We start from the raw sequence: 25,352 nt of genomic DNA on the forward strand, positions 1-25,352 counted from the left end.
ATTGTTTTATAGGTCCTCTAAGAAAATACTTATTGCAGCAGTAATGAAGCATCTGTTTAACAGTACTCAACACTTCTTTCTCCACAGCAGTATTAGACAGGAATTGAAAAAATAATTCATTCTGACTAAACCTGAGGGGAAAAAAGCATGATGCAATTAACCACTTTCAAGTAGGGCAACAATGAGTTTCACACATCTGCCTTTGTGAAAAATGTTAAATGTTACTGCTTTAATTGCTTTGGTTTTAAACTTAACAGAGAAAGAAGCTTAGGAGCATACAGTGTTTGTGGCTCTGGAATAGTAAAGTTTGAGAGGAGGATCAATTAACTGAGTCCGTACAACTATTTTGAAGGTCTTTCATCCAAATACTGAGTAATATTTTGATTAGTCTACACAGAAGAAGTTCAAGTTGATACCTTTGTGGTTTAGTCCAAATTAGTACGTTGTAATCCTTATGTAATTTGAAATTTTGTTATGTATATTTTAAGAAGCTTGTTTCCAGTCACTGTAGTTTTTGAAAAATTCTTTCATACTAAATACGTTACTGTTTAATCTGATTCAATTGGCTGAAGCTATAATAGGGTTAACCTGGTATTAACCACAAGGATGGGAAAAGCATAGGACTTCAAAACCTATGTGAGAAAACAGATTTAGGACTTGGAAGAAATAAAGACTAGGAAAGGAAAACAGATAGCAGATGATACTTTTTGCTCATAATAAGATCTGAAAATCAAGCCTTTTTTTTTTTTTTGTTGCTGTTTCATGCATCAGAACTAGAAGAATCACACAGTAAATATTTGAGGTTGAGATTTAAACTGCTTGTCACTGAGACGATGCCTGAAGCTTCCCTGGCATGCTAGAGTAGTTAAAATACTTTTTGTTAGAAACAAGACAGATTTTTATAATAAAGCCCAGTTTTTCAGGCTTTAACATACAAAATTTTCGTTGGCCTCCTGGGAGATGCATACAGCATGAAGGATGAGATCCATACAACTTAGAATCATCTTTTGGCTATTACTACACTTTCATTTAGTTTTGGCAGCTCTAGGATTTCCATCTGCAGAGCTAGTTAACAAGTAAACATAATGTTTAATAAGGTCATAAAGCATGATGTTTCAGAAGGTCATTAATTACATTTCACTGTCATACACTGTTTGAGAGTTAGAAACATTGTTATTTTCTTGTAGCTGCTCTGAGAAAAAAATGTGCCTGCAGTTACTAGTAAATCTTGGATGTATATTTAGAGTGTTCTTTATTGTGACTCTTTACTGCCAGATACAGTACAGATGTAGGGCTGGAGGGGCATGTTTCAGTAAATGTGTTACAGAAAATCACAAAACTACAAGGGGAAGCCAGCGTGCAAGTTAAGGATCATGGCTGAAGTAGAACGAATAAGGATGCTGTTAGTGCCCCTTTCTAGAAGGCAAACTGTAACAGGCTAGTGTATAGGAAACACTAAAACAGCAGTGCTGCCTCTTCCTTGCTGCAGTGTTCCTCTGAGCAGACTGGACACCACGGAATGGAGTCTGTAGCTTTGCGTGCTCCCCGGGCAGTTGTATCAGAGTAATCGTGTTCCACGTAGCACAGTGCCCTGTTTTCAAGGGCATAAATAAAATAGTGCCTGCACTTGGATATATGTCAATTCCATGTGCCCACAAGACTGTCCAATTTAACCCTGAGAAAAGGTGAATTACAACCTCAATAAGACATTACTTCAGAGATTTTCGAAAACAGTATGTTATTCTCCCATTTTACACCAGTGAGAATTTAAGTTGATCACAGTTTCATCGTTCAGAAGTGAAGGTCTAAACAGTCTAAGGATTCATGAAGCAACCCTAATGCAAGCAGGGAGTAGTGCTTAAAATTCACGTATTAGCTCTTTGTCTATGTTCTTGCCCCGTACTGAAGGGTAATGAGACGGAGCTTTCTTAATGCTCTCTGATATATCTTAGATTTAAAGTGCTTCATACAGACAAACATTCTGAACTTTTCACAGTACACCTTTTTGCATGTGATAAACCATGGCCATACTCCACCACGTGACCCACAGAGATCAGTTAATGTTGTGCTCAGAATGCAGATGCATAAGAATAAAATGCAATGACAGATTTCTTTTTTTCCTCACCTCTCTTTTGCTCCAAAGAGGTGATGTTATTAGTATTATGAGCATAATCGCTTCTGGATGTCTTGGTGTTTCCAGGATAGAAGGAGAAAGTTGAGTGTAAAACTAATTAGAACTATGTTTTCTTACGGTTCTTATAAAGCCACCCGGTTCAGAATCTCAACTGGAAGTACAGGATGGATGATGGGCACTCTGTAAAGATCTGGTAGACAGAAGCAATCATTAGTTTAAAATTTCTCTGTCTGCACTACAGGTAGTACATTAATTAAAGTAATGAAGACCCATAAGCCCCTCGACTAATATGCACTCCAGAAATCCAGGCTGGGCTGTGACGGAGGTGGGAGTATTTTCTTGCCACATTATGATAGTCCCCTGATTTGTGGCCAATTACCCTAGTTATAAAACGGCTATTAATCACTGAAATGTTTTATATTACCACTAAAAACTGCTGAAACAGTCCTTACAAAGCAAAGCTTCTGACAGAAGCTATTAAAATGGAGATTTAGTCATTTCTCTCTCCATGGGGCTAGGAGTTAGAAGGAATAATCCTGGTGGGAGAAGCAAAATCTGTATGTAGTGCTCGGGCTAAGAAGGAGTTTTGAAATTTTGGCTACAAATGAGTGAATGGCTGCTGCCTGCCAGCTTCATTCTGTCTGTGCCTTGAGGGATTTTCAGTTTGCCAGGAGCAATTTTTCTTCCTTTTAATTTTGAATTCACTGTTTTAAAAATATACTTGCCCCAGTGCAGATTTGAGACTATATACAGACTTTGTCAAAACTGATCAATGAAAAGCGAAAATAAGATGTATAAACTCCTCTTCAGCTGGAGACTGCTGTCAGGTGGCTACTGAAATTCAGCTTGTGTCATTTCTTTTGCTTAAGAATTGACAAGTTGAGCGTGACTTGTCTTGTCTGACAACACATGAATATTTTTAGCTAAAACATTTTCCAGAAGATAAGCACAGCTAAATCCCTTGTTTATGTATCCTACTCTGCTTTGTATTTTTGCTGACCTGGCATATTGCTTTCAGCAAATTATTGCATTAGTTTGATGACCACCGTAATATCCATACAAAAACTGCAGTCGGTGATGAAAGTAGTCTTTTTTAAAAGTCAACCATCATTAGCTGCATTTCTCTAGTTATATCTCTTTCCCCTGATTGTTCCTAATGCCAGTTTCTAAGTCTTGCCTGTTTTAGGGAAAAAAATTTAGCTTATGACCCATCTTCTTCTTTAAAGGATGAGACTATGGGAAGCAAGAATGCTATTTGGAAGAAGGAAAACAAAGATAACAGAAAGAGATGTGTGTAACTGCCAGTTCATTTGTGCAGTATCCAGTCAATAAAACCAGCTGCATATGTTCCTCCTTGATAGATTTCCACCTTTTTTTTCTGCTTTTTGGGGATATGCATTGGGTAGCATAGCTATATGATATCTTCTTGGACAGTTTCACATGGAAAACTGTATTTGGTCATACTATCAGAAGACATCTGTTTTCACTGGCATTGCAATGGTGGCACGTCATCAGTAATTAACCAGGGCCACGTATGTATGTGATCTGCAGACACTTGGAAATAATAGTAAGCTCCTGTAAAAATAAATCATTGCATATAAATGGTAAGTTCTTAGTGAGTTCTTAATGAAATGTATGAGTGTAGGGATTTTTTATTATTATTATTTTCATTTGACTTATATCAGTTTATTCACTTAGAGGAAAAAAGGATGATGCTTTATTCTGTAATGCTGTGCTTAACAATGGAAATATTAACAGATTGAAAATCTTTGTTTGGGTTAACCAAGCCAGAAAACCTAAAGGCACATACCTGCAAAGTCCTTCAGGGTCCTGCTTACTCTTTAGGGTTTAGTTTCAGTGTTGCATTAATAGATTCATTGATTTGAACAATAAACAGTACACTGATTGTCGTACTATGCCATCCCTGTGCAGAGCTAATCAAGTGTAAACAGCACTGAGAAAAATTTCTCAGGATACTCCTTAACCTATACTTTAATGTGAATTGACAGTGCCTGGCATCTTTCAGTGTAGACCCGCTAACCTCTTCCAAGTCAGATAAGCTATATAGTTTGGAAAAACTTTGTAGCTGCCTGTATTTTGTCTAGCCACTGTGATTAACTGGACGATCTCAGGCTTTCAAATCATAGAATCATAGAATGGTTTAGGTTGGAATGGACCTTAAAGATCATGAGAGCAGGGTAGAGGGGCAGAATCACCTCCCTCAACCTGCTGGCCATGCTTTTTTTGATGCAGCCCATGATACAGTTGGCTTCCTGGGCTGCAACCACACATTGGCGGCTCATGTTGAGCTTCTCATCAATCAGCACCGCCAAGTCCTTCTCCTCAGGGCTGCTCTCAATCCATTCCCTGCCCAGCCTGTATTTGTGCTTGCGATTGCCCCAACCCCCATGCAGGACCTTGCACTTGGCCTTGTTGAACTTCGTGAGGTTCACACGGGCCGACCTCTAAAGTTTGTCCAAGTCCCTCTGGATGGCATCCCTTCCCTCTAGCATATCGACTGCTCTACAAAGCTTGGTATCATCAGCAAACTTGCTGAGGGTGCACTCAATCCCCCTGTCCATGTCACCAACAAAGCTGTTAAACAGCACTGGTCCCAATACCGACCCCTGAGGAACACCACTCACCACTGGTCACCACTTGGACATTGAGCCATTGACCGCAATTCTTTGAGTTGCGCAACTCAGCTCCAGCATTTTTCATAAATGCTAATAATTAAAGGATGGGGAAAAGCTGAAACGAAGTTAGTTCAGTTCATGATTCATACACAAAATTAGCTTGGTACTCAGTGAAAAGGCCATCTGGATTACAGTATGGGAACTTACTTCAGAATATAATTTCATGTTAATATCACTGTGCAAACTGAACAATTTTCTTGAAAAGCTGACATGAGCCTTAGTATGTCCTTACATCTCTTTATATAAGAGCCTCCCTCAGGGCACTTATTTATGGCTTTATTATTGTAATATTTTTAAACACACAGTTAAAATATATTTGAGGAATGAAAAGAAAAAAGTATTAAACAGGTGGAGTCTCAGTATTCAATTTTAGGAGTTCTAGGGAAACTTCCCTTATTAAAATCCATAAAAATCAGTTTGCTGCTATGGCGACAAAGCTGAAAACAGAAGCCTGGAAACATGACTCTTCAGAAATATAACTGGGGGATAATTAGCATAATGTTGGATCTGGCAGAGTAAAGGGAAGAAAAAGAGATAATTTAAGAGCATGCAACAAAGTTAGTACACCACGGGAAACGAATCAAATATCTCCGAAATATTAATACACTTTATAAACACTGACTTCCCAAAAGGCACCAGAGACACCAAGGAAATATCAGGCAGACCGTAATTTCAGAATTAAATGGAGGAAATTAAAACAGTTTTGTCAGTATTATTACTTAACAAGAAATGAATTCCAATGAAGTCTCAGAGCATTTAAGACCAGAATCTCATGAGTTCATCCTGGTTTAACAACATCGTATTACCAGTAGTCTCATTCAGCACTGGAGACAAAACCTGTCATTTAAAAATAAAGGTGTTTTTGAGAAGTCTGATCTTATAATTTATATGATTCTTCACAACTTTACTCTAGTGTTAACTGTGCCTCTTACAGTTGACACAAATGTCCTCTTCCTCTGCAGGACATTCTGCAGGAATGAAGGCTTACTTCCAGGCACACCTGCAGTCCTGTGTGCTGCTCTAATTTAAATAAAGCAAACAGATTTATTCCTGAATGACATTTCAAAGGGTATAACAACAAAAGTATGATTCTCATTTAAATTCCATCCGCTATTTCAGCCTTGCTATAATCTTGGAAAAATTAGTTAATGATTTCTTGTAGTTAATATACATTTTGTTGGATTTTTCTCTTTACAAATTGATTCTTGTACAACTAGTTTTAAGACACCTTACTTTTTTAGAATTTGTGGAACGTGAACCATGGTCCCTCATTTTAATCTAGTAGTCTGCTTATTCTCTCACAAAAGGGTTACAGCCCTAATGCTGTTGGAGATGCTGGAGTTCCGATGATAGATCTAATTATTGTCCCTTAATAAAAAGAGATGCTTTCTGGTTTTGACAAGTATGTGACTGTAATTCACTGAGAAACCTCATGTTCAGTATGTTTTCCTATCCCAGTACCTACTTGTATAAGTATCCAAAAACTAGGTGTTTATTTTCAATCACTTGTCACATATCTGAAGGTCACAGTCTTACTTTATATCCTGAACTCCTTTTCTACAAATTATTCTCCTCTTCCTGCTGTCAAGCACAGTGATGTTGAATTAGTTTCCCAGTAGGGCACGCCTTTAAGGTAAGGAATTACCAGCTATCTGTTCTAAAGAGTTCCATATTGATATGAAGAAATGATGAAAAATGCCCCCAAAGATAGTAATTTAAGCATTAGCTACCATTTTCTGTGCCAAACTTTACTTCTAAATTTTGAAATAATGTCTGTTTAAATAACCATAAAGCTTAGGTGGAATCTCGCTTTTGAGAGTTTGAGAAATCATTGCTATGTTGGATACTGTTCCAAAAAACTCCATGATTTTTATTCAAAGTAACTGCTGAAGAATAGGAACTTACCTGTAAGGGATAACTTTCATTTCATCTGTAACGTACCAAAGATGACACACCTGTGCCTTTGATTTGTACTAGTTCTTCGAATTTGACAAATTCTTAGCTTTGAGTTTTATTTACTAGGTGGGCTTTTTCCTGCCAAATTTAGTAAGTTTATTTCATAATAACCTGTTGTTAGTGTATTCTCCTCATATTGATGATCAGTGCTATGGTGATCTCATGTGTTTTCCTCAAATGTTATGTCAACATTTGTTATCTTTGAGAAAATCCAAGAGAAATGGGCTCTGGCTAGTCTAATTGCAACAGTAAACTGACCTAATCAATCTTGCCTCTTTCCCGCTATGTTCAAGTAATTCATCCCAACCCCCTTTAAGAAGAAAATGTCAGTAATAGCTTAATCTAGGAATCAAAGCTATGACTAAATATTGCACTTGTTGAATCTATCAGTGGGTCATTGTGTGAATTTGCATAAATCACATAATCTGTGGTTGTCATTTGTCTCTTTCCTCTGTGCACCTTAGGAAAACCCTTGATAAATATACAACAGTACAAGAAACCCAAGCATTTAGATGCTTCCCATGGAAGTAGGGAACTTAAAGAAACAGAAGATTATCAGTGAACACTACAACCAGTTTTACTGGACTTCCTTATTTACACAATACAGTATCTTAATGATAAATGGCTTGCTCATTATTATGAATTTTAAATTCTGTGCAAAGAAAGGACAAAGCAAAGAGTTAAAGCTTCTGTTCTATGTGCACTTTTTATAGAAAAGAGGAATGACCTGGACAGCATGCAAAACAGGCTGAAAGATGCTGATGAGAAGAATTCCATTCTCCTGAGAACTTTGAATGAAACCTTAGGAAAGCTGTCAGCCATTCCTAACGGTAAGCTGGAAAAGTGCTGCAACACTTGACTTATCCCTGCTCTTTTATTTAATTTTCAGTTACTTAACATCTGTTTGATTAATCTTTGCCTGTGTCCACGTGGTGTCCACTTTGACCATTGGCCGCTGTAGTAAGACCAAGATGAGCAATATGAGAGAGCTGAACTGAAAACAGATATGTGGTTTCCGTTTGTATTTTGGCACAGTGAAAGGTATCACATTTCTGCAATTTGCAAAAGGTTTCAGAAAGAAAAGAATTATGGTATCAGAAATTATGATACAATCTGAGACAAGTAGTCTTTTCTTTAAATGTGAAAAGTCTTTTAATGAAACTACTGTTTAATGAACCATTATAATTTAACAGGTATAATTTAAGCCAAGAATTACTGACTTTACAGAAAAGGCAGTATGAAATTTGCTGGGTTTTGTCTTACCTTTCTACCAGACTCCCATTGATTTATGCAGTTATTATCCAGTATGCAGTTATATATCCAGTATGCAGTTATATATCCAGTTATTTTTGGTGTTGTATATCATTTTTAGACTGTAAATTGCTTAGAATGGAACAGGCTTTCCTTAATGAACTCTGAAGTGCTACGGCCATTCGTAATTCTATATAGCCAAAAAAAAATTTTAAAAAAAATATCTGTAATACTCATTAAAATCCCGAAGTCCTGGGAGGTTAGCTACTTTGTGTTGTGATAGCGAGAGACAGGAAGCTACAAAGTAGTTTCATTATAATGGACAGTGATAAACTGAATGTTTGTTTTGGAAAATAAAAAGTTTTTTATCAATGTAATTTGCTATGACTTTTCTCTCCAAGGAGCACTTTATAAACTGGAGATACGCCTTAAGAGAAGCCTCTAAAGAAAATCTATACTCTGTCTGATTTGTGATGGTCTAGAATGTTCAGACTGCAAGTAAAAACTTGGCATGAAAAACAATTTACTATTCATCTTGAACACTTTTGTGGCTGTAAGATTCCAGATAACTGAAAAGTTTTGTTTGAGATTTAGTGATCCTTGAAATCAGGCATTCACAAAAATTTGTTTTAGTATGTCAGGCTCATCTTTTGCCACTTCCCGGGTTTTGGCCACAGGCATTGACATGACTGTTTCTCTTCTTGTGCACAGATAGATGTCTCAGTCAAAGAAAATGGACCTCTAAGACCAGTTGACCTTAGGACACAGAATACTAAATATGAAACAAGTAAAAGAAATATGAAATATGCAACCATTAGCAATGTAATAAACTCTTGTCAGGTTAGAGTTACAGGGTGCTCGCTCTTGGGACAAGGACACTCGTAAAAACAAGTGGATGTGTATTAAGAATGAAATTCAGAGCAAATAAATGGCATAGATAAGAAAATGCAGTAAATTAGTTGTCCAACACGGAAACAACCAATGCCTATGGGAGATGAAATGACCCTGTCATATATCTTGTTCTTCAAGGATTCAAGAGAGCAGAGAGCAGTTTAAACTAATAATTCTTGTGTCCATGCTATACTAATAGCCAAATAAAGCAGAAAGATTCAAATGGGCTAGACGGGTAGATCACCTTAGGACAAGGACCTATATGTCCAGGGATTGCATGATTTAAAGCATGGCTGAAAATAAATGTAATTTGTGTGACCAATAGAGGGAAGTAACAGAGTAACTCCAACTTTCACTCTGCCGGAAAGGTGCATGACCTCTAATAATGGCCTCAAAAAGAGATACTTAGATATGATGAAAAGGAGGAGTGAAAAAAGGCAATCAGCGCTCTCTGTTCTTTCACTTGTCAGTACTGATGATGATAATAGTTTATTAAAGGTTCAGTTGTATTTTCAAGGTGCTATTGCATCTTGGGGGCTTTTCAGAGCCAAAACTTCAGAAATAAGGGTGGAGTTGTTTGGAGTACAGGTATAATACTTTACTCGAGAAATTAAAAAGGATCGTGTAACTCTCCAGTGTGCAGGACAAACCCACCAATTCTGTATGGCCTTAGGAACCATCATGTGCTCCCCGGGCCACAAGCTTCATTGCATCAGATGTTCCACAGAAGAACCTACCTAGGAGACCATTTGGAAACATATGCTGTTGATCCCTTGAAATGGAGAAAATGTCCCTATTTCATGTCTTCACGCATTCATAGAATCAGGATTGTCAACTTCGCTTCAAGCAAATGTTGGTATAAACTAACTCTTGCCAACTGTCTCTTAGTCAGAAATTAAGAAATCACAATGTCGCATGCCTTCCCGAGTACTGCAATGCAGTCTGTTAACTTCATGGACTACCACAGGAAGCCCCAGTCAGTATAACAAGTGGCACTATCTCTACATGGTTGTTTCATAGATGTCCAAACTTCTGAGCTGCACTCCAAAATTCTCATATGACTAAGGGACATGAGGATACCCTGGAGAACACAAGGGGAAAGCGACTCCAAGAACAGTTTCACGGGAGGCAGGTGGCAAAGCATGTTCCTGTGGGTCTCACGACTCCACTGTGGTGTGATGGTAGAGTGGGAGGTCACGAGGATTCCCTTGCAGGCTAGCGTGTCCACCGCAACATTTTGTGTTGCTCACTTCCTCCCATTTGTGGGAATTCAGAAAATTTGGCAGCTCCCTTACCCAGCACAACCTGTGCTGCTGGCTCATCATGTGATATAATCCCAGTCTGGCAACAGCACCTGAGCTGCTCAACAGCTGCATGATAAGTTTTAAAGCAATCTGATTTACGAACACAAGATTTGAAGAAATACCTAGTTGAATACCTACCTGTCTGTTTTATTATTAATCAATAGCAGAAAAAAAACATTCCAGACTTGAATATTTTCACCCCAAAGATAGAACATTCATTTCCATTTTGCAGGTGGGGCAGCATTAGACTAATTGTTTTGCTCAAGGTCACCAAGCATGAGATTAACTCAGTCAGTGAACCCTTGGTCTCCTGATTCACAAGATTATTTGTCACAATTTCAGCTGAAACACATGAAGTTAGATTCCTGTACTCTGTACATCACAACATTGAAAGTACTATTTCTAGTATAAGTATCAAATAGTATATCTGACACTTGGTCAGAGGTTAACCAGTGAGTCAACAGCAACAACAAAATTGCACAAAAATTTGCCTAATAAAAATTGTTTGTCCTTTACATACAAATGAGGCCGGAGCATTTTCTCTTCTTCAGGTGCATTTGATGTCTCAAAAAGGACATAAAGGGCCAGATTCTGCAATCCACACTTACAACTACTAATGTCTTACTACATGTGAAGTAGGAGCTCCCAAAGAACTACACAACACAATTTAAGATGGTAGAATTTTGACCCAACTTTATTCTTAAGATGTGTGAAGGAAAATTCTGTACTCTAGGCAACCATTTCATTATCCTTTTCTACCTACAGATACAGCTATAAAGGTTCAGGCAGCCAAAGACAAAGCAAGACAAGCCAATGATACTGCAAATGATGTCCTGGCCCAGATTAAAGACCTCAACCAGAATCTCCTGGGCTTGAGAAACAACTACAGTAAACTTGCAGATGACGTGGCAAAAACAAATGCTGTTGTGAAGGATCCTATGAAGAACAGTAAGATCTTTTTTGGGTTATTTGGTGGTGGTTTCTTTCAGTTCGTGGTTTTCACTTCACATCTCAAAATGAAACAGAGACACTCCAGAATTTCACTCACCTGGCATTACTACAGTATGCTGGGATAAAAGGAATCTCTATCACTTCTATTTTCTGCACTTTATATATAAAAAGAATTTTAAATCTTAAGGACTGCTGCTAGTAGTTGGAAAAAAAGGTAATGTCAGCAGGATGAACATGTAGTGGATAGATTTGTTCTGCAGACTACTTTGTAAAGTATTTAGGAGGTGAATAATCAAAGATTCTGGCTGGCAATTCACCCCTTGATTAAAGCAAAATTCCACACACTAACTCTGTCTTCAGTCAGTCAGATAATCAGTTCTGGGAGAAATGCATGACTTCTTTCATATACATTACTATTTTGATAGAACCGTGAAGACACTTAAGAGAGAGAAAAAGGAGATAAAGGAGATTCTGGGAAGGGGTTTTTGCATGGTTGGGTTTTTTTTGGCAGTGAATTCTGTTATCAAATGTGACAATTGCTTTAGCATTTTCATTTTGGTTATTATGGATGAGATTGAATTCTAAATTGCAACACATTTTATGGTAGATTACTGGAAAATACCATATAAGTGTATACAGCCAGGGCTGACCACAAAAACAGTGTCTTTACAAAATTACTGAAGGACTAATTTCTTAGCTGACCTGGGCTCCCCACATTGTTGTCAGCTTGATGAAGCTGGGCACCTACAAACATCCAGTTTAGGAGGCTGTCATTCTCATTCTATGGACAAATATCCTCTTCAAACTGTACCTGTACCAGCAAAAGAAGTTAATCCCAATGCCCGTTTGTCACTCCCTGCCTGTTGCAAGTTCCTGATCCCTCATCAACAGAGTTACATGTGTGAGCCCAAGGAATAATCCCCATCAGGCAGACCGATCCATACTAGCTTGGACAATATGAAAAGTAGTTATTGATTGAAATAGTGGGGTTAATCTAGGTTGAGTTATGGAACAAGCAGATCTATGCGGTAACAATGACCTCTGGCAGTGTAGTGATAAGCAACTGAGAAGTGGCTGAAAAGCAACAATTTCTTGGCACTGCTGGATCTAGACTAGGTCATCTGTCCCAGCCCAAGCATTCTAAGACTGTGTGTACATTAAAATTTTAGTTGAGATTAGGAGCAATAATTTAAAAATCGATCTCTTGATTGTCCCCAGTCACCATTATTTGATTCACGTTGAGGAGTGGTCCTAACACTTGCAAATTCTTTCATGTCAGATAAAGCTTAACTGGAAGATGTTCGCCCTAAGTACACTTTTACCACTCTCCAACTGCTAATGGATACTCAGATTACAGAACGAGATTAAAGTAAATGTAGAGTAAATCACTCCAAATGTCTATAGTGAGTATGTTGGTGCTCACGACTACATGCTAAAGTAGGCATCACCTCTCTTGTGTGTCAAAATTCAGGCTCTGAATTCTCATTATGTAGATGTGCAATATGTAAAAGGTAATAATACATTTTTTCTAGACTAATCCTGACTTAATTTACTTTACGTTTCTGTTTAGATCTTCAAAACATTTTCTTATATTATCTTCTGTTTTTTCTCTTTTCTTTGTCTCCATATCTTGCCTACAGAAATCAGTACGTACATTGTCTTTCTTGCTGCTTTTATTGTGCATTTTCCATGATGATTCACTGCTTACCACCAAAGCTTCTGCATGGTGCTCTACATTTCACATTCATTGAAATAGTTAAATAGTTATTTTTTGAAGGGTTCTGAGATAAAGCAACTTGATAACTAGTTTCACATATGTGGAAACTTAAGAAGCATCTTGAAGGTTTGGTATCAGTGCCTGAGTGACTACTCAAAAGCTAGATATGCAGACTTTCAGCTTTATCTAAGCATTATTATTATTATTATTATTATTATTATTATTATTATTATTATTATTATTAAATATACATTCTGCTGGTAAATGCAGGTTTGTTCCTTTCAGTGTCATCCACACAAACCCATACCTTCATGCTAGCCAAGTGTGCAATCCTTAGATCTGCTTATGAATGGTCAAAGAGAGGGCATTGTTCACTGGTTGTATGTTGAGAGGCAAAAAAGTAATTTGAAGCTTAAAGAAAAAGACAGAAAAAATATCCTTATCAAATCATTAAGTTAACCTGAAAAAGAGAAGATATTTGCAATTTACTGCCACTGTTTTTTAATATGCTTTCAGTACACATACAGAATTTTATACTTGTGGCCAGAATAAAGCCTTTTACTAGTGGTGGCCATTATAGTTAATTCAAGAATTAACTTCAGTTAATTCTAACCTTGTTTCAGAAATTACTAATGGAAACTAACTAGTTTTCATTACTCTAGCATTTTTCTTCAAAATTTGAGTTTAAAAAAAAAAGAAAATAAACATTTAATTCATAGTGTATTTTGCTAAGAGAAATGTTCTCCATTAGTATCGTCCTGACCTGGAGCATAGTTACTGCTTCAAAATCCTGCTTTAACACCTGCATTTGCTACTATTGCTACTTTAACTTGATTCTAAATATTCTTATGTTATCTTGTTCAGATTGCTTCCTGGTCTGTGTGTACCTCATAGTAGCATATACAATCGCCTTAATATTGTGTATGCAGATTTTTCTTGGATTTTATTATTGCAATGTATAATTACTCTCTGACATGTCTCTAAAACTCTGCTGTGTTCTTTCTTATGAAGTTGCTGATGCAGATTCCAGTATTAAAACTCTAGAAAAGGAAGCAGATCGCCTGCTAGATAAAATCAAGCCAATCAAAGAACTTCAGGATAACTTAGGGAAAAACATTTCTCAGATAAAAGAGCTGATAAACCAAGCTCGGAAGCAAGCCAATTCGGTAAGCCCTCTTTCTCAGTAAGATGACCTTTTGAGTATTGATGGGATTTTATTTTCTGCTTTTCTATTTCTTTTCCACAGGGCGAATCCTTTCTAATTGTAAATGTGTAAAGAGAGCAAGTAATGGAGTATAATTTCTCAGATGAAAAGAGAATATTCTGATGATTTTCACTCCGTGTCTTGTTTCTACATTTAAAACATGCCCTTGTTAAATGGATAACATCTGTAGGAATGTATCTAGAAAGGTTATTATTTAAGAAGTATTGTGGATGATAGTACAGCAGAAGTCACATACATGAAAATGTATTTGTTTTGTCTCAGCTCTGATATTAACCCCCTGATTTCATTTCATAGAACTTATGTTACCTGAGAATGACTCCATCTCAAACTCACTGAAATTGCTGAGTGTATTTGCTTTTCCCATATTCTTGACTTTCTTTGCCCAGTAGCAGTTCTAAAGACTTGAACTTGAGTTAAGAATGTATTTCTAATCCATTTAATGAGTTTGGAGTCCATCTCTCTGACTCTGTAATATTCTAAACTTGAGGATCAGTTGGTTAATACTAATGTTATTCAGCTGGTGATCTAATGTAGCAAAGGAAAAAAATTCTTGAAGATGGTACTTATGAAAATTTCCCAAAAAATGGTTGAAAATAAAATCTACAGATTAATAGGATCCTGGGAGAGAAGTGTATTCTGTATACTTGCTGAAATTTGTCCATGATACAAAGACAGGCTACAGTAATGATATGGTTTTGTTACATTCATCTTCTGTCTGAAGGCTTTGAAGTACTTAACTGCTCAGCATCTCTGAGATAGGGAAATTGTGAGTTTGGTCATATAATGGATCTCCTTTTTGACAAAGTTTGCCCTAAGCATAAGGTGATACCATTATGTATATCTACTCTAATACATAAACATGTCTAGCTGGAATTGAAATACCATTGTACTGTCATTATGTCTATGCTGGCATTATGAAAGCAAACAGTCTACTGTTTTTATCTGTGCTCAGAGCCTGAGGAAACTAGCACACGTATCCAAATGCATGTCACTCAGCTGCGAAAATGAAACGTAGTTATGAATACCAACTCCATTAGGGGCTATGTAAAAGCAGTGGCAGACACAGCTGTTGGTTTAAAAATAATTGTTAAAAGGTGTCTTAAACTGGCATAATCAAAGATATTACAAGGAAAAAAATAGATCATCCTGTCTACCCGATCGCAATGTGCTGTGATCCCTTCAGGAGCGCTGCTTATTTTCCTGGCTGCACATTCTACTTGTAGACTATCTTTACTGCTAGAATTCCACTGCTGCTTGCATTAGACCAGTATATCTTCTGGTTATTTTTAATCCATACAATTCATCCTTTCAAATGTGAATGCCAGAAAGAGTTTTATTTTATTTTAATAGACAATCCCAGAAAGAAAATTCCATTTCTACCTGCTGTGCATATCCAAGCAACTCCTTGTAACACAACATGTAACACAGAAATGGGAAGGAAGAAAAAAAAGTATAATATTCTTATAATTATTTGGAACCATCTAACATTATTGCTGGAATAATGAATAGTAAACTGAATTCCTTCTGCTGTGCTTTTTTTGAAGATCAAAGTGTCCGTGTCCTCTGGAGGCAATTGTATTCGCACATATAGACCAGAAATAAAGAAGGGAACATACAACACCGTCATTGTCAATGTGAAGACTGTAGTTGCTGACAATCTGCTTTTTTACCTTGGAAGTGCCAAGTTTGTAAGTCTGTCTCCTGCTTTTCATATCAGAGTTGCTCGATCAAATCAGGCTACTGACAAATACAGATGAAAAAGGCTTTTATTTCCTCCTAGAGGCTTCAGAGCATTAATAAAGGGCATAAGATAATCTAGACATTTACTATCTTTGGTATTAATATAGGGACTTCTAAAATATGGCCAGTAATTTTTAAAAATATTTTTTTAATTTTAACTAGATATGAAATGTACTTGTACATGGACTACATTAGAGCTTTAAAATTCACAGTGCAACCAGGGTAATTTTGGGGTTGGTTGTGGGTTTTCCTTTGGGAATGAAGTAGCTAATCATCTTCCTTCTGTCAAAGCTCCTATTTATTGTAATTCTAAGTCAAGACTACAGTTTCAAGCATAATTATGATGAATTATTCAGTTTCCCATGAGCCCTATAGCAGACAGACTTCTAGAATAATCAATAACAATTCAGTAAATGGGAAAAGTTTTCTATTTCTAACATTTTGAACTATATATTTTATTTACTTAATACAAAATGAAGAGGCTAGGTGGCATCATGCATTAGCCTAGAATCCTGGCATCTTTCTGCCATCCAATGGATGTTCTACAAACATTACTCTGAGTTAAATCCTTCTCTTGATGGCTACAATATTAACATTTCTGTAAGTTTAGCAGGCATTTACTGCAGAAGTCATTTGCCATCTTTAGCTTAAGATTCCTTGTTTGAACCAAGGAAAGCAGGAAAAAGAGAATTTTGTTTTACATCGCTTTGAGAATTAGTGTTCATACTTTACTGACTATATATGGGTTTCTGATGCCTCATTAGACCTTCTGAAATCTGAAGAGTTGTAGAAAATTTCCTTTAATGAGGGTATGAGATTGCTTCTATTTTCATATTTTCCACATAGACTGACTTCTTGGCCATAGAGATGCGCAAAGGCAAGGTGAGCTTCCTGTGGGATGTGGGATCTGGTGTTGGACGTGTAGAGTATCCAGATCTGACCATTGATGATGGGTTTTGGTACCGGATTGAAGCCTCTAGGCAAGTATATATTTTACTTCCAAGATTTGGTTCCTAAAGAAAAAATGGCTAAATTTAACAAGTTCTCCTTCTAATCCACTGTCCTCAAGTTGTCATACCTCAGGTGTAAATCGAAATGTTTGCTACATTTGAAACATCAATTTTATTTTAAAAGATGATGTTATAAGAAATTCCAGTCTGGTTTAATGAAAGCTTTTGAACCAATCGTACCAAAAGTGTTTCAATTACTATTGAAATGTGAATTGTTCTGTGTCAAGAATTTATTTTCATCACATACTTCCCCTCTAGCATCAACAATCTATGACTACTTATATTCCCTCTGTTTATCTATCACTTAATCAATTCTCTTCTTCAACTAGCCTCCTTTTAAAATCTGTTACTGGTTTTGGAACTCAAACAGATAACTACTATTCTTTTCTCCTGAATTTCAAAGAGGAGCAGCTTTTCTGAAATTCCGGTCTTGATACAATACTGCAAATAAATGGTCTATTATACACCAGTATCTTGATTCTTACTCAAAATGCCATTTCCATAGGAAGAATGTCTCTTCAAACTGGAGGTATTTTAAAAAATACAGTTTATGAAAACTCAAGGATGAAATATTCCGGACAGTTCTTTGTCATTTGAGATCACCTGTTGAATGCTTTTGAACTTTAGAAGTATAGATACTTTAATATTCAAATTTCATGGGTTTTAGTTGAAGCTTATATTTTCCATTCAAATAGCAAAAGCATGACATTTGGTGTAGTAATTACAGCATAAGGATTATGTAACTTTATATCATTTACCTTCTACTTTTGAACAGATCTTAGTAATTTAGATAACATCATCTATATTGCAATTTGATAAGAAGCTGAGTAATTACTCCTGCGTCATTACAGTTAATTTCACATAGTATTAAACGTGGAACCGATAATATAGTCAGAAAATGAGAGAAAGAAGAAGAAAGAAAACAAAGCACTCTAATTCTGGTTACATCCATAGCTCTCAGAGGAGGAAATGGCATCCAGTTTAAATAATGTAGTGAAATCACCGAAATCAGCCATTCAGAGCAGAGAATTAAATAACATTACGGCACCGTTTCCAGAAGCTGCCTTAATGAAACCTTATTGCTAGGAAAATACGAAGTGGGGTGCAATACGAATTGTGGAAGTCTTCACCAGTTCATATTATGCATACTAAAATAGCTTTGTGAAACAGTAATGCCAGACTTTCATTTACAATAAAGCTGCTTCAGCAGAATATGGAGCCAGGACATGGTATAAAAATTCACACATCTTACAAAAGCACATTGCCTATTAAGTTGGTTGTTCTGGATATATAGGGTGTGCTTGCCATTAGTTTTGAACAAACAGCTGGATCAGCACTTTAGAACAATTACAGCTGCACAAATCTGAAGTACAGAGCAGTGTTTAGGAGAATTACATTGCAGAGACATTAGTTGGATTTGTGGGATTAAGATGAAGAGCTTGAGACTGATTCTGCATTCTTAAGGCAGACTTCACGAATCACATACCCTGCTGAAGATTCTTCAACTTTGAACGTTTTAGTCCACTTGATAACTCTCCTCTGACTCCCTTCTTAAGCTGTTGGAGAGTTTTACTCATTTCGTTCCCTCACCTTTTTTTTTTCCAAATTTCTGCTCAGTTCCAGCCACAGACTTTTCAGCAACCTGGCAGAGCTGCCTGAACAGCTGGAACAGGGCATCTACTTAGAATGGTGACATGAGATGAAATTCTGCCCTTGCTGAATTTTGCCATAGATTTCAGTAGTGACAGGTATTGACACACAATAATAATGGTATGGTAGGATTAAAGGTTGATAGTTCTTAACCAAGGATCCCAAAGGGCCTTAAAAAGAGGACATGGTGGCGGCACAGAGGTGGTGAAATTTTCAAGGTCACTCAGCATAATGAATGAAATCGAAATACGAAAAAGCTGACTGTTGAATAATGATCAGAGATGTTCAGTTCAGTTAATGTCTGTGCCAAAATTTCCACAGTGTTAAGACAAAATTGATAATTACTGCATCTGTTTTCCAGGGCTGCTTTTCATTTTCATCACCTTTTTATTTAAACCATACTAATACTTCGCATTTTAGTGTATATGCAGATATTATAATGGAAATATTTTAGTTTATTTTTATGGCATTGAAGTAAAATTTGTTTATTCCTGTAGGAATTCCTACAGGAATTTCCTATACTTTGATGGTACAGGAATTTGACAAATGTCACAGAGTTACTTACCTGCTTACAGAGGAAAATCTTATTGGCACCAAGAACGGTAATCAATTCAAGTATCAATTAACAGTGGAAAATCTGGCATAACAGTTTGTGACAAAATGATTTAAAGCAGGTTTGAAACATGCAAATAATGTCAATTTTGTGAAGCAGTCAAATAGATGACAATATTTTTGAGACTCGCTAGATCAGTGAAACTATGTCACTTGACTTCAGCAATTAGGAGCCAAACCTGATTAGTTGTGATTTTAATCAGGTGTGATTTAAGTATTACCATTGTTTTAATTGTTAATGACAGAGTTTAAGCATCACCCTTCCTTTAAGGACAAAGGACACATGAATCACAAGTTCACTGTGGACACATCAAGCCCAGCTCAGCAAGAATTCAGTTTTAAACTACGATGGCAAATCTAAGCCATACTTTCCAATTAAGATTTTCTTTGCTCTCAAGGGGTCAAGGAGCAGAGGTTTCTACATGGTACTTTGTAATCTAATGTTTGTGACTTGCAAAAGATCTCATTTACATCATGCATCTCCTAAAGAATGAACCCTGTATGCATGACATTACTTAAATTTTTCAGATGATCAGCCACAAAGTGCTGGTGCATCTTCTATAATCCACCAGTTTTTGAAAGACCTGACTATCAGTAAAACAATATCTTCTAACCTGATGACTTGTCGTGCACAGGATAGTAATGTCTTTTTGCTGTCGAGTTAGCCAAGTTCTTTCTTCAAGCTCAGTTGTCCTCCCTAAGTAAGAGAGAATTATTTATGGAAGGACTCCATTGTTAGCATTTCAGTCTGTTTGAAGATGAAAGACATCTGTGCTATTTGTGACATATTAGACACCCTAAAAAGTGTCAATCTGCTCAGTGACTTCTGCATTATTGAACTTTGATGTTTTTAAACTGGAGTCTTGATTTCAGCACAATATAGATTGAAAGTGCCAATGACTTTCTTTCACAGAGCATCAAACTTAAACAGTTTAAAAAAATGTCTTTAGCAACTGTTAGTCTTTCAACAATTACTACGTTGAGAACTTTTATCCTTTAAAAGGCTTCACATCAATAAACTTTCTGAAAAAAATAAAGTGAATATTTGGAATTCTGCTGCATGAAAGCTATCTACTTAGCATTCAGTTGATTTTGGAATACAAGGTAAAATATTGTCCTTAAAAGGAAAATTTAAAAAAATCCTTTAGAATAACGTGCATGGCTTTAGCCAACTTCTTTAAAATGATTTGGAGCCACTACATGTCCACATAGCCCAGAGGTCACTGAGGAGATTCCCTAGAATACTGAGAGTCCCATCCATGTGGTTTCCAGACCTGCCAGATCAAGGTATGGGTGGGTAATTGAAGACCTCCAGTGATTTTTTTTTTGCAAATATGTATTTTTCACATTGAAAGCCTTAAGATCCCTGACTTCAAAGTAGACAAGATGGCATAGATCTACAAAGGTATTCCCCATTGATTGGAAACCCTCAAAATTACTTTGGAACCCTGCTTCACAGTTGAGGAAAGATTGTCAAAACTGAAATGTCTCAACTAAATTTTATTATTATTTTTTTTTAATTTAAGTGGCTTTTTTTCCAGTTCTTTGTTATTTCATAAGAAAACACTCAACTCATTCTTTTTGGGGGGTAATAGGTTCCAAGCCAAAGGAATTTCTGAAAAGTGTTTTTTAGACATAAAATGAATAGTCTTAAATCCAAGAATTCTGTAAGTGCAGGATAGCAATGACTTCATTTAGCATATTCAGTAACCTAAGTTATGCAGTGTTCCTTGCTGTGCTCTAAACGTAAGTTCTTCAAGTAAAAATTTATTTAACAGAAATGACAATTCTTCCTGAAAGGTACTGCTTTTAACTTTTAGTTTGCTTGTTACTTCAATACCCCAAGCCAATCTTTCTTTTCTTCCAATTAGACAAAAAAGGAATTTTGCATCTTTGCATGCAGCAAAGTTCACGACTTCAGAAAATCAAAGGGGTATTTATTTTTTTTTAGTTTCTGGCTGTGACTTGATGGTATTTTGATAGGATGAGTATGTAACTTTTCATGTAGAAAAGCTACATGTGGAAATTTTTGGTGAATTTTATCACTTCTATTTAATTGGCTTCCTTCCTTTCCCTAGAAACCTTTTTCACAAATTAGATATAAAATCTGTTTTCTGAGAAAAAACTGTTTTGTCTGGCTTAAGAATAGGTACTGAGCAATTTTTAGAGTCTAATCAGGTAGCCAGTGAAATACCACTTGTAGTCTAAAACATGGGTAGTCACTCTTGGTTGGTATACACTCTTTGTAAACTGTTATGGAAAAAGGAAGTAAGTTTTATTTAAAATAGTGTATTTCTGCATTATCAAACATATAAGTTAGAAAAGTTCCATGCAATATTGGTGTCCATGCTGAATGCTTTAGTGCTGGTTAGGGTTGCAAGATCAGGCATCCATGTTAGAAATTTCCAAATTAACATGACAATGGTCATGGGAAATCCAACATCCTATTAAAAATGAGATAAAGCAGCAATTTCCAAAGTTATCCATAAAACCACAGTATGTGATCTCCCCCTGCCTACCTTGTCTCCCAGCAACTCCTCCACCACACATACTAGATACTTCATCTGCACATGACAGGATTTGGGTCACACTCCATGCTTATTTCTACAGTTATATGATGGCCCCATAGGAAATTATGTGTGTTAATTATGGTCCATCTGTCTGGGAGGAAACACTAATTTATGATGTGATTATAGATGACTAATAGTTTACTTCTATTAAATAAGCAGTAAGCTTTCAATGGAAAGCTACTACCTATGCTCCTGTAAGCGAAGGTAATATTAAGCAAATTATTGCAAAAGATTCAAAATTATTCAAGTTTCCTTTGAAATAACTTTCTATATACCTGAAAGGCTAGGGGGAATCATTTCTCTCCACCTTCTGTTCCTTCTATTGTAAAAATGTCAGCAAACTCTCCGTGCCAGTTACTACGTTAATATAACTTAAAGAGTAGGAAACGAACTGCTGCAGAAACTATTAACAAATGGTAAATTCTTTTGGTTTTCTTACCACCAGTATTTGATACAGTTCATAGAGGACAATGAGGTAACATTCATAAACATAATGAGCAAATTGAAGTACTTTGTCACATGATCATTCCTTTCAGTTCAAATCTAATCTAAATTCAGAAAATTATTTTGGAACCTTGCCTGCATCATTTGTTATATCAAGCAACAACTATTTAACACTAATTTCAACACAATAATTAAAAAAAATGCAGCTTCTTTTTTGTAGTCAAAGTTCTGCTTCACCTGTATAGTGAATATTGTTCAAAATGGACACTGAGAAAAAAACAAGTTGTTCTGTGATCATGTCTTTAACTTATGCAGGCATCAGCGTCTATTAATTTGTATCAAAATGGAACATAATCGAATCAGTAATACATGCTTCTATTAAAAAATACCATCTAAAATAGACTTTTCCTATGTTTGGTTTAACTACTGAGTCTGTATGCTTAAATTATTCTGTTAAAATCTCTAGGACTGGGAAAAATGGCACAATATCAGTGCGAGCTCTGGATGGTCCTAAAGCCAGCATTGTGCCAGCCACATTCAGTGCTGTCTCTCCACCTGGATACACCATTCTGGATGTAGATGCTAATGCCATGCTGTTTGTTGGTGGTTTAACTGGAAAAATAAAGGTAATGTCTTGTCTGGTGCTGGTGTATTAACTGGCTATTTATGTGGGCATTTTTTGTTATGGCGTACAGCAAAAATAGTAAACCTTAATATGAATAGAAAGTTCACCTTTCTAGATGGTTCTGGTTTGGGAGTATGTGGATAGACATATTCCTTTCTTACAAAGAATAGTGTGGGTGCCCATTTCCAGACTGACACAGACAAAATCAGAAGCTACAAGGGGAGTAGAAAATGTAGATTCCACTTGCTTGAAATCAGTGACTTGAAGTCTGGCTTTAGCTTCAAAGCTATCCATGTGTTTTGGAGCAGAGCCAGGTAACTTCATTAAGAACTTGGTCAGGTTCATAACTCAGGGCTTCTGCACACAAAAAAAAAGTAAGACTTATACAACTGCCACCTAACTTAACTGAGATACACCTGATGGACTAGGATTCATAGGAACAGGAGAAAATGTCATGAGATTTTGGGCTAGGAAATTGTGAGTGAGTCCATATTAGTAGAATTCACGGCTGCACACTCTTGCTTGATTTGAAATAGATCCACAAAAAATCACGAACATTTTCAAGTTTGGAAGATGCAGATGCAATGAATTTTGACGTTTCCTGTTGAACTTTAAGGTTGTAAATAACTGCCATGCACATTTTTTTATGTCATTTGTTTTCATATGGCAAATAGTCAAGGAAGTCAATTGAAGAATTTCTTGGAGAATTAAGTATTAGATAAAGCAGACTTTCTGCCATCTTTTTCTATGTTCACCTTACAGCCTTAAACAAAGGTTTGCTCTCTACCTTCCAGCTTTCTATCTAGGGGCAACTAAAGCTGTTTGCTTTCTAAAATTAATGAATCATCAGTTGCTAAAAGTGATACTGAAGAGATTAGTGACCCTTACAAAACCAGAATGGCCTCACTGGCTTTCTGTTCTCTGTCCCTTTGATATGTTTTTCAAAGGGAATGGAAATAAACCAAGGAGAGGTACTTTATCTCCCACACCTAATAATTTTTCTCAACTTTCTTTCATTCTTGGATTTTTGTTATGTCGGGTAAGTTTTAGTTTCTACTGTTGTTTTCACTGGTAACAAATTTGATTACATTGACATTACAACCCCTGGAAAAAGGGAAACATAACCCCCATTTTCAAAAAGGGAAAAAAGGAAGACCTGGGAAACTACAGGCCAGTCACTCTCGCCTCTCTGCCCGGCAAGATCATGGAGCAGATCCTCCTGGAAACTATACTAAGGCATGTGGAAAATAAGGAGGTGATCAGTGACAGCCAACGTGGCTTCGCTAAGGACAAATCATGTCTGACAAATTTAGTGGCCTTCTACGACAGGGTTACGGTGTTGGTAGATAAGGGAGGAGCAGCTGACATCATCTGCCTGGACTTGTGTAAAGCATTTGACACTGTAGCGCATGACATCCTTGTCACTGAATTGGAGAGAAATGGATTTGATGGATGGACCTCTTGGTGGAATAGGAATTGCCTGGATGGTTGCGCTTAAAGGGTTGTGGTCAATGCCTCGATGTCCGAGGAGAGACCAGTGACGAGCGGTGTTCCTCAGGGGTCGGTATTGGGACTGGTGCTGTTTAACATCTTTGTTGGAAACATGGACGGTGGGATTGTTTACATGAAGAATCCAGAGAATCAAAGATGATACAGAAATTCAGCAACAGCTGTTCTGTGCCACAGCATAAAGTAGTGTTGTGCCTACTCCTAATTTCCATAGTAAACCCCAAAGATTTCAAGGGCTCTTGATGTTTCATGGTAAACAAGAGGACCTGGAACACAGTAACGTTTAAATCTGAACCATTTCCTGAATGTTTTCCTTTTTTTTCTTTAGTTTGATACAGTGAGTCAGAGGTGGGTAGTGAGCACAATATAGCACGTAACAGTCCTAAGATCAAGTATGAGGTGCGATGCTGAACAGGAACAGGAATTGTGGATGCTGCATAAGTCTGATGCCAGAACAGCCGTTTTCAACCTCAATAAGAGTTCTGCAGGTGTTTTCTGGAGAATTCTTCACTTTTTCATCTTGGTCAGGAAAGCCATCCTGATTTTTTTTTTTTTCTCCAAGTAAATAAAGACAAGGGCAGAGGTAGGAAGGTAGTGTATTGTAAGTTTGGTATGGCTGGCATAGTTGCAATTCAGGGTTTAAAACACTATCAGACTTGCTCTGTTCAGACACAGTCTGTGAATTAAAAGATAAAGGACGATTTTACTTTTCTGCAAATTTTTGTCATCGTGTGGTACAGTTGTCAGGCTCAAAAAATGAAGACCTTAACTGAGACTCTTCTAAAACCACGTAGCTCTTTGGACATTTATCAAGGTCACTGATACTTTTTCAATCTTAGTCTCAGAAATTTGCTTCATCATACTGTTGGGTTTTGGAGTGCTTTAGATTTGTCCTGGGATTCTGTCCACATCCATTTTTGCCTGCATCTTTGCAGTGTATTCAAAAAGAAGGCTCATTTTCAGTTTTTAAAAACATCTTTCATCTGACTTGAGTAGAAGACTATGATACTTAGATGTCATGAATTTCTCAGAAGTGACATTAAGTTCATACTTGTTGCTAATTAAAA

General features: G+C 36.7%; 1 protein-coding gene across 1 annotated transcript in view; it reads left to right on the forward strand.

Moving 5' to 3' along the window:
- LAMA2 (laminin, alpha 2) overlaps positions 1–25,352 on the forward strand; it is a 290,790-nt gene that overhangs the window by 227,248 nt on the left and 38,190 nt on the right. The window contains exons 42-48 of the mRNA XM_009880193.1: positions 7,500–7,616; positions 10,998–11,180; positions 12,824–12,829; positions 13,912–14,066; positions 15,670–15,813; positions 16,712–16,845; positions 22,618–22,777. Coding sequence (XP_009878495.1) covers positions 7,500–7,616; positions 10,998–11,180; positions 12,824–12,829; positions 13,912–14,066; positions 15,670–15,813; positions 16,712–16,845; positions 22,618–22,777 — 899 coding nt within the window. The remainder of the gene's footprint in view (positions 1–7,499; positions 7,617–10,997; positions 11,181–12,823; positions 12,830–13,911; positions 14,067–15,669; positions 15,814–16,711; positions 16,846–22,617; positions 22,778–25,352) is intronic.

The sequence above is a fragment of the Charadrius vociferus genome, unplaced genomic scaffold (assembly GCF_000708025.1).
Source record: "Charadrius vociferus isolate BGI_N301 unplaced genomic scaffold, ASM70802v2 scaffold82, whole genome shotgun sequence".
In the NCBI taxonomy this organism is placed as follows: Eukaryota; Metazoa; Chordata; class Aves; order Charadriiformes; family Charadriidae; genus Charadrius; species Charadrius vociferus.